The sequence below is a fragment of the Eupeodes corollae genome, chromosome 1, assembly GCF_945859685.1.
Source record: "Eupeodes corollae chromosome 1, idEupCoro1.1, whole genome shotgun sequence".
NCBI classification, from domain to species: Eukaryota; Metazoa; Arthropoda; class Insecta; order Diptera; family Syrphidae; genus Eupeodes; species Eupeodes corollae.
Window position 1 is genome coordinate 257,320,493 of NC_079147.1, and position 10,296 is coordinate 257,330,788.

The 10,296-nt window shown below is 35.9% G+C and overlaps 1 protein-coding gene across 1 annotated transcript; it reads left to right on the top strand.

The window, feature by feature from the left end:
* Positions 1–1,142: 1,142 nt before the first annotated feature.
* Positions 1,143–6,268, top strand: LOC129940494 (uncharacterized). Its single transcript, XM_056048847.1, has 2 exons — positions 1,143–1,588; positions 5,619–6,268. Exons 1-2 carry the CDS (start codon positions 1,253–1,255, stop codon positions 6,231–6,233), a joined length of 951 nt encoding a protein of 316 aa, XP_055904822.1. The 5' UTR covers positions 1,143–1,252; the 3' UTR covers positions 6,234–6,268.
* Positions 6,269–10,296: the final 4,028 nt, after the last annotated feature.

The window sequence follows — 10,296 nt, forward strand, 5'->3', positions numbered from 1 at the left end:
CGTTATATGTGTCTTATTTTTACTTTTGAAACCGCAAAATGGATAACCCTATTGGTGATAATATTCAAACATGTTGAAAATAAATCATTCCGATCATGATAATTCCCAACACAGTAAACATTAACTTATTTAACTCAGTGAGTAGTGACGCAGTGACGTTAGGCTTGTGCAAAGTAAAACTATAACCACACACAAGTTTAACTATTTGGGTTTATGTACGTATAGACAAAACACATACCTTTATAATGTATGAAGAGAAGCAAAAAGATAGAATTCAAAGAATTGATAAACAACAAAATAATTAAACAAATAAAATGTTTCAGTGTTTCTCTTTACATTGCGCTTGCTTCCTAAGCCTATTTTTTTTAATTTTGAAAATTCGTCTACAAATGTTTCTTTCAGTTAATCACTTTATAAATTTCTTATCTCATTTTCAAAATTGAGCATTAGTAATCTGTAGTCGATAAAATATTGTTTTATTTTATTCAATATCAAAGTAAAAATATCTTTTCTGGTTTTAGTTTGAGTCAACAAAAGTCGATTAACCTTGTTGAACAGGGTTGTCGTTTTCTGTTTATATCACCGGTAAATATAATACATGAATTCTAAGAGCGCATGAATGGATTTTTCGTTAAGTAATGAATTTACTTAAAAAAATATTTGATAATTTTAAAAAAAACTATCACAAGAGATTATTAGAGATGAAACTAATTTTGAATTAAACAAAAATATTCCAAATGCCACTTACCATATAACAATAAGCCCGATTTACCAATCAAATAGCTAACTATAGTTCATTAAACAAACTTATTTTATAATAAATTAATAAAACACCTTGGAACTCATAAAGGTATGTGTTAGACATTTTAACAGAAGTTCTAGGTTTGGAAAATTATAATTTCTGTTATGTCAAAAGAAAGGTGCAATTTTTTTTTTATTTCATACTACGGCAACTCTGTTAATGTTGATTATACCTACCGTACCGACACAAATGCTTAAATTATACTATGGAGTTTGTGTTTGTAGTGTGTATACTTGTTAATTGAGTTGAGTGAAAATATATTATAAAATGTTTCAACGTGTTGAGCGTCAACATATAGATTCAGTACAGTTGAGTTGTGAGAAGGTTAGTTGGTTAGTCAGTAATATTTTATCTGTGGAATAAACCAGTGCTGGCGTGTGTTTTGTATTGTTATTGTTTTGTTATTTTACCTAAATTTGCTCATCTTTTCTGTAACAATAAAATTAAACTATGACTTGGTCAGATGAAAAGATTTTAAAATTCCTAAAAATGTATAAAGATCGTCCATTGTTATGGAATCCATCGATTCCAGGATATAAAAATAGAGTTAAACGTCATAATTTGCTAATGGAATTATCTGGACATTTTGATATACCAAAAATTGAAGTTGAAAAAAAACTAAGAAGTCTTCAATCACAATTTGCACGTGAAAGAAAAAAAGAAAAACATTCTCGATCAATTGAAAATAATGCTAATGAAGTGTATAGAAGTAAATGGTTTGGATATAAAAGTATGTTGTTTCTTGTGGACAAAAATAAACATAGGACGATCAAATCTGATAATGAGGTGAGAATTTCAACCCAATTTTTGTGAGTTAACAAAGTTAAATAAAAAGAAAACGTTCGCTTGCTTGACAGCTTAAGAATATAACTTATAATTAAAATAGAAGGTGAAAAGTCAAATGATGTAAATTCATACTAATCGGCTAAAAAGATTTGAATTAATTTTTTTTGTATGCGTTTTGTAGATTAACAAATCAGCAGTTGGTATCTTAGTTATTTATCTTTATTGAACCGACCTAAAGGGCTGAATCGACTTAAAGTAATGTTTGCACAGTGGTGTACACCAAAATAGCACTAGTTAAAAAAAACGAAGCAAAGCATTACTACTCTTAGTTTTGAACTCACTCATTAAAAATTAACGCGGTCAGCAGGACAAAATATTAAGCAGTAGAAAAAAGAGAAAACAATAGAAAGCAATTCATGATCACAGAAAAAAAGTTACTTTTGATTTTGTGGACCATATTTCAGGTGCCCAATAAAATAGCAGTAGTCTGTAAAGATTTGATATTTTTTGTTTATATTTTGCAAAATTCTCTCAGAAATTATTTTAAAATAAGTGAGTTGTCTTAATTAATAAAGTTAAACCAGGGATTGACTTTTTTACAATCTGTTTTCTTTTTGTATCAACAATAGTGGGTCTTAGAATTGCACCGGCGAGCAACGAAACTTAATGCTTTCGCTAGAGAAGGGAAATCTTATACAGAAATCCAGCATATTTGTTCATGCTCCGCCAAAGTGATAGCCAATGCTATAAAATATGTTAAAAAACCTAAAAACAAAAGTGGAATAAGAAAAACAACATGCCAGGATGATAGAAGTGAGATCAGCCAAACAAGATCCAAGAAAGTCAGCTGTACAAATCAGATAAGAGCTAAATTTGAAAGTGAGTGATAGGACCGTTTGAAGAAGACTATTCGAAGCAAAATTACCAGCACGTAGCCCAATAAAAACACCTTAACTTACAAGAATTCATAAAAAAAACGTCTGGAGTTCGCAAGAAAATTTGGTTCCTTTTCTATGGAAAAATGGCGAAATATTTTATGGACGGATAAGTCCAAAATTGTCCTACAAGATGGCACTGGTTCCCGGCAGTTTGTTAGACGTCCTCAGAACACCGAATACCTTCCACTATAGACAACAAAAACCTTCAAATACGGTGGTGCATCGCTCTGGTAAGGGGATGTTTTTTCTAAAACAGTGTAGGCCCAATACACAAACAATAGGTTTATATATACGGTGACCAACCGTTCATTTTTATAATGAACAGTTCATTATTTAAAGAAAAAGTTTTTTATGAATTTTTTGTGTCGGAAAACATACAAATGTTCATTATTTTAGAAATTGTTCATTATTAGTTCATTATTTTATGGCTTTTTTCTTTAAGGAAAACCTTAGCATGAAAACCATTAAATGTTTTATGAAAACGTACCCTTACATCATAATTCGTAATTTTTCTTTTTCGGAACACTTCCTACTCGCCCAATTACAAAAATCAGATCATACTATACATCCTTACACACAGGGGAAGTTAAGCTAATACTCTTACACTTGCGCAAAGTATGACTTTTACCACTGGAAATTAATTTTATCATTGAGTTTTACTGACCATATATACATATATATTTATGTAGTCCGGCTGCAAGAACAGCAGCGCTTTAACTCCTCCTGGAGCATAGGGCAGCAACAAGATCCTTCCAACTATCCCGATTCACCGCAACTCACTTTGACTGTGACCACGATTGAATACCTTGAGACCGAACCTGCTTCAAAACTGATGACCTCCAAGTTGTCTTTGGTCGTCCAACGCGTCTTATCCTGGGGATTCCATTGGACGGATTGTTTTGCTATATTGTCGTAAGGTTTCCTCAGTGTATGGCTTATGGCATGATGTCTACGTCCAATTTTTTCTGTCCGATCCTATTCCACAACGTTAGATAAGGTCTGCGGCCAACGGATCTTTAGAATAGAGTGCAAAAAACCGTTAATGAAAGCTTGTAGTATGCTCAAGATGTTGACAGAACATTTTTATGTTTCAGAAGCAAATAACAGCTTTGATTTGACGTGGATTCGAAGAGTTTCCACTTGGTGCGTAGCGATATTTTGCTAGAGTTCCACACAGGAGAAAAAATTCCAAATGCATCACGGGCTTTTTTATTCTACTGTTTACATCTAGGTCCGTTCAGCCATCCAGAGCTATAAAACTTCCCAGATAATTAAACTGCTCGACCTCTTCTATGGTCCCCTGCCTTAACTTGTGTGCTTTGGCTCGTGGTCATTACTTTAGTCTTATTTGTGTTAATCCTTAAGCCAGCCATCTCTCCATAGCGACAATTTTATCAGGCAGATGCATCAACGGTTGACCCGATCAAACGCCGTCTGAAAATCTACAAACATAAGGTTCAGCGGTGATTGTTCGAGTATGATTCGGAAGGCACCCCGCTTGGTGCCTATTGAAGGTAGACTTGATTCTGGACTTAATCCTCTCGAAAATAATAGTTGTCATTAACTTCGGAAAAACGGACAGAACTGTGATATCGCGCCAGTAACTTTACAATACCTCCATCCTTCCAGTCCCTTGTGTAAGTTTAACTCTCCCAAACAGCATGCACGAGCTTAGCAAAATACGGGAAGCTGCCTCAGGGTCTGCTTTTAGGAATTCTGCGGGAATACTATCAAGTCCAGCTGCTTTGTTTCTCGTTAGAAGATGTATCTCATTACTTATCTCTGCACTTGTTGGAGGACTGGTGTCAATACCTCTAGAAGATCTGCGATGTTGTTCAGTTGTGGATTCAATTCTGCATGGTGGTCATCATTTAGCAGCGCAAAAAAGTGCTCCCTTCATCTTTGTAGCTGATTTTCTATCTTCACTAATTTATTGACCATGACCAAAGGTAAAAATAACTTTCACTGAATGTGAATTTGCATTTGCATTTGTACCAGTTATTACATTTTCCAAAAGGAATTTTGAGAACGCACTCCGACTGTTAGAATTATTGCATTTTTGACAAATTTTTGACTCCAAAAATAAATGAAGAGCAGGGATTACACTCTTTCCTGAGACAAAGTGGAGTTAAGTTTAATGTATATTATGAAAAAGAGAAGCAATATTTCATTTAATGACAGAGATGTTTTCGACGAGTTTTCATGTGTAAAAAATTATGTTTCTTCAGAAAAAATTATTGAATGGAAGGAGAGCCAAATAAGTGCTGGAGTTTGGTGGGTCGAAATTTCCAAGTTTTTCAATAAAAAAATGATACAGAATGAAAACATTTAAAAAATCGTAGAGATTTTGTTCTGCCTTCCTGGGTCTAATGCTCCTACAGAGAGTTTTCTCAATTTCAAACAATGTATGGACAAACGAAAAAAAAAACAATATGAAAATTTAAACAATCAATTTTTGGGGTACTGTTCATTATTTTGTCTCGGAAAATATGGTTACCGTAATTATATACCAAAATGTTTATGTCAACATGTTGGAAAATATCATGTTATCATACTCAGAAGAAGAAATGCCACTGAAATGGGTCTTTCAGCAAGACAATGACCAGAAACACACTAGTCCGAAGGCAAGGGAGTGGTTTCGGGACGATGGGATTCATGTTAAGGACTGCCCTTGACTTAAATCCCATTGAAAACCTTTGGAACGACCTTAAAAAGCTGTGTATAATGCCAATCCAGCCAATAACAGTCAACTTTGGCCAGTAGTTAAAAATGCATGGTTGGTATGTTATACTAAGCGTTTGATAGATTATATTTATATGCCACGGCGGCGGCGGTGTCAGGCTATTATTGAAAATCGGGGAAATTCGACGAAGTACTAACACAGAATATTTTTATTTTATTTAATTCGATAACATTTTATTTAGCAGTATTCAAAAAATACCTTAAATATTTTAGGAAATTGATGACCATTTTTTTCTACACAATATGTTTTAGGTAACTTGTATAAAACTGGTTTGTGTGATAACCTAAAATCATTTAAAAAATTAAATGAGTACTCGAAATTAACTAAATTCCCCTTCTTTTCCTTTCAGTTTTCTGGAAATGAAGAATCATTGCAAGAAATAAAAATTGAAGACAGTCTAGGAAATCAAGACATTCAGCATGAAACGAAACCAGATGTCAAACTACCATCACCACCAGCATCGAACCCAATACCACGAATAAAATTACAAAAGCAATTTACTCGGCCAAATAATCCTTCGGTAAATGTCAAACGTAAACGTCATTCTTATTCTGAAGCACTAAGAACACCAGTTTTAGATGAAGCAATGCAACTTATGAGATCAATTCATAAAAAAATTGAAGAAAAAGATGAATACACTTTATATGGTGAACAAATAGCAATCAAATTACGTAAAATTCCTTCACCACGAGCTAGATTTGTTGTACAAAATATTATCAATAAAGCCTTATTCAATGGAGAAATGGGTGTGTATTCGTCCGACGAAACGGATGTACCAAAAACTTCTTCGCTTGGAAATGTATTGCCTTCGGGAATGCCAGTATCGACTCCGTCAGCATCATTAACTAATCTGACAGTACCATTACCGAAGTCATCAAAAGCACCTGATGAAACAATCGACCTGTGTATTAAGTCAGAAAATGAGAGTGACATAGATATAGAAGATTTGGCGTTATTGTTATAAATTAAGAAATAAATGAACTTAATATTAAATCCTAGTAAAAATGTGTAAGAATTTTTGAAATATTTGTAGGTTCAAACATAATCAAAGAACATTTTTTTTTTTTTGATAATAAGCGCACACACTTCTTATGTAGACACAGTGTGAGCACTAGGCAAGGGAGAGAGGGGTTGAAAGGAGATGTCGGTTCACATTGGTTTTGAATTCCTGAATATTGCAATAGCTGGGAAAGACAGAGTGTGGCAAGGCATTCCACATTCGCATAGTACGGCTAAAGAACGAATCTCTGTACCTGACAGTACGACCGAAGTTGGGCTCGAGTGTATATTGATGAGCATTCCTAGAAGCGCGAGTATTACGGTTGAACTGTTTAAGGGGAGGAATGCCACTGGCTATTTCATTAGAGCCCAAACCATTAAATTAACGGTAAAAGAGGGTGAGACAAGAAACATTTCGACTATGTCCAGTGACGTAAATGATCTTATGATGGTAATATCACCAATCAGTCTAAATGCTCTACGTTCAATACTGTCCAAGAGGCTTAAGTAACTTGCAGAAGCACCAGCCTAGATATGGGAGTTATACTCAAGCTTTGGACGTATATAAGTCTTGTAAATAACAGCCAGATCAGAAGGGAGAAAAACTTCTTGCATCGCCTTAGGAAACCCAAACATCTTCCGGCATTTTTGGCGACGTCGCGTATGTGATCGTTCCACAAAAGGTGGTTTGTGATACACATACCGAGAATTTCGAGATGTTCAGTCTCCTCGATGCAAGTGCCATCTGTGGATAATTGCAAGGGGGTTAATCTCGCTTTAATGATACAAGACAGCATTGTGTTTTCGAAGCATTAAAATTCACGCGGTTTCTTATTCCCCATTATACAATGCTATTTAGGTCGGAATTTATTGAGCTTATCATATTTTGTCGTTGCAGTCCTACATCCGAGGAAGAGGAATTTCAATATAAAAACGAATATGAAAAGCTAAGGGTGCTATCGTCAGCGAAACAATGTATTGTATTAGATGTTGCAGACAAATGAGAAAGAGTGTTGGAGGTAGAACAGAGCCCTGGGGCACACCAGTATTTATTTTGTGGTTTTCAGACTTGAATCCATCCAATACAACTTGTATTGAACGATTCGAAATTACTAATCCAATGAAGGAGGGATTCATGCAAACCGAAAGCACGCATTTTCGATAAGAGAGCCTGATGCCAAACCCTATCAAATGCTTTTGAAATATATAGTGCAATAATCTTACTTTCTCCAAAACTATGTTAAGATTTGTTCCACTGTTCGGTGAGATGAACCATGAGATCACCAGTGGACCTATTGCTACGAAAGCCGTATTGTCGGTCATTAAGAAGCTTCCGTTCTTCAAGATATTTCTTGAGCTGATAATTAATCAGCGTTTTCATGACCTTGGAAAGAAGGGACGTAAGTGCAATCGGTCGATAATTAGACGGTGAGGAAGATTCGCCTTTTTTGGGAATAGGCTGGACAAATGCGGTTTTCCATCCGCTCGTAACGAGACCTGATTAGTAGGACAGATGAAAAAGCTTACGCAGTGGTTTTGCCAGCGATGAAGAACACCTCTTTAGAACAATAGCGGGGATACCATCCGGACAAGCAGATTTGTGTATTTTAAGATATTTTAGGACTCTCGCTACAGTACGAGTGCGAAAAAAGATTTGACCCATAGAATCATTAACAACTTGCTCAAGTACAGGCGGAGTCATAACACTCACTGGCAGCGTTGAATTGGCGGTGAACTGCCTAGCAAAGAGATTTGCTTTCTCTAAAGAGCTAACAAATGGAGTGTCATTCACAACGAGCGTAGGAACCGAGGAAGAGGAAGAATTCCTCATATTTTTTACAAATGACCAAACATTTTTACTGCCTTTGGGACATTGCAGTATTTTTTGCCGTAATTTTTGGTCATGTAAAAATTTGGTCCATCGAATATGGGCGTTGCAGGCCTTCCTGGCTTGCTTGAACTTTTTCCGGTTTTCCTCTGTTGGATTGGCTTTAATACAACGGAAACTTACCTTCTTAACCCTAATAACCTTTTTACAGCTCGCATCGAACCATGCGTTTTCCTTAGGTCTGATACTTTTAACCCTATTCGGGATAAAAGTTCTCATTCCCAGGAGAATCAAACTTGTAATCATATCAGCGCTGGCGTCAACGTCACTATCGAGGAAGCATAGTGACCAGTTAAAGATCCTGAAGTAATTATTGAGACCGTCCCAGTTGGCTTTCTCGTATTGCCAAACGGTTCTCTTAGGAGCTTTTTCTTTAACTGGAGAGTTTTTACACGAGAAATTTGCTAATATGACACAATGGTCAGATGTGCCTAGAGGAGATAGAACACTAATAGTGTACTTACGAGGGTCAGAGGTAAGAAACAAGTCAAGAGTGTTTTCTGCTCGACCTACCACGTCCGATATACGAGTGGGCTCGTTGACCAGCTGAGTTAGGTGGTTTAACTCAGCGAAGATCTCAGCACACACTCCTTCTGGTGTTGACTGGCCAGAATGTTGAAGCCATGAAGAATTGTGTGCATTGAAATCGCCCGTAACAACGATTTCAGTGCGAGGATAGGACGAAACAATTCTTTGGATGGAATCAGAAAAAGCATCAAGTTCACGAGAAGTTGACTCTCTGTCTAGATTTGGACTTCGATAAAGGAAGCAATAGTGAATGATTTGCTTGTTCACGGAAAACATAAACCACATAAAATTGAAAAAAGAATTGGTGCAGAGACCATATTGTGGCAAAAACTGATAAGCAACATCATTCCTAATGTATATGGCGAAACCATGGTGAGAAAAGATTAATGGCACCAAGTTATACCCTTGAATAAAGAATTCAGTGGTATCGGAATCCTCACCCACTTGGGTTTCTGTTAGTGCCAATACAGCTGGCCTGTTTAAAGCAGTATGGGAGTACACAGAAAGAAAATTCGACTGTCATGACAGAGGTCTTGGGTTCTTGGGTTCGATCCCTGCCTATGCCATCTAAAGTTGTTTTCACGGATACTGTCTCTTGCGAAGAATTGACAAATCCTCCACGAATAATTCTTGTCACGAAAAGTGCTTTCTCAAATTAGCCGTTCTGATGTGACATTAAACTGTAAGTCTCCTCCATTCCTGACAATATCACTAGCACACATAGTTGAGAGTTGTAAGTTGCTAGGCCCTAGTTAACAAACCTAATTTATTTTATTTAAAATTTTATTGATAACATTGAATATGTAGTTGACCAATACCTGACAACATTTCTGACGGATGAAACGGGGAAAAAGCATTGGACTTCAATTCTTGCGAACTGCTTTTTAATTACACAAATTTGATAAAAGAACAAGAGTTACGGATCGGAATCTTCGATATTCTGTGTCTTTTCTTGTGGTTCATACTTTATATTCTTTTAAATACACAAGGTATTCATTTAATATCTCAAAATATTCAAAATCACTGTGTTCAACATCCTGCAAGATATATCAACGACCGGAGACTTACTCTGCGGTGGCGGAGTAAAAGTATAGCAAACTCACTGTTGTCGTTACACCAAACCTTAGGTAATTCCGTTCGCACAAGTGTCACAAAAAAAAAACTATCAACATTTTGGCTTCATTCAGCAACGTCATTGAGTGAAAAATCTTCTAGGGTATAGGATAGGTTGAGGTACTTTACTTACATACTTTTGCCAGAAACGCACTTCTTCAACTTGCCAAGATGTAGACATGAAAGAAAACTGTGTTTATGCCAACATCAATGGAAAGGAAACATTTGTCAATCATTTTAATTAGCAGATGAGAAAAATAATCCTTGGTGGAGAAACGAAGCATGTTGATGGTATAACAAGCTTGGCATCTCGTTTGTTTTGGCTGAAAGAAACTCCATCCCATTTCCATCTTCTCAAACCAAACCAATCCAATTCAAGACACTTCACTCTTTGAAAGCTGGTGGCAGTGCTGATGACGGATAATTTTTGTACCGCACAGTTTGCCTGATGGTGGTTTTTGCGTTTAATTGGATTTATTTGGGATTTTATTTTATCATT

Excerpts from the sequence above, each read along its gene's own strand:
- LOC129940494 (XM_056048847.1), top strand. The coding sequence starts at position 1,253 with ATGACTTGGTCAGATGAAAAGATTTTAAAATTCCTAAAAATGTATAAA. Across the intron at positions 1,589-5,618 it reads CGATCAAATCTGATAATGAG|TTTTCTGGAAATGAAGAATC; the intron begins GTGAGAATTTCA and ends TTTTCCTTTCAG.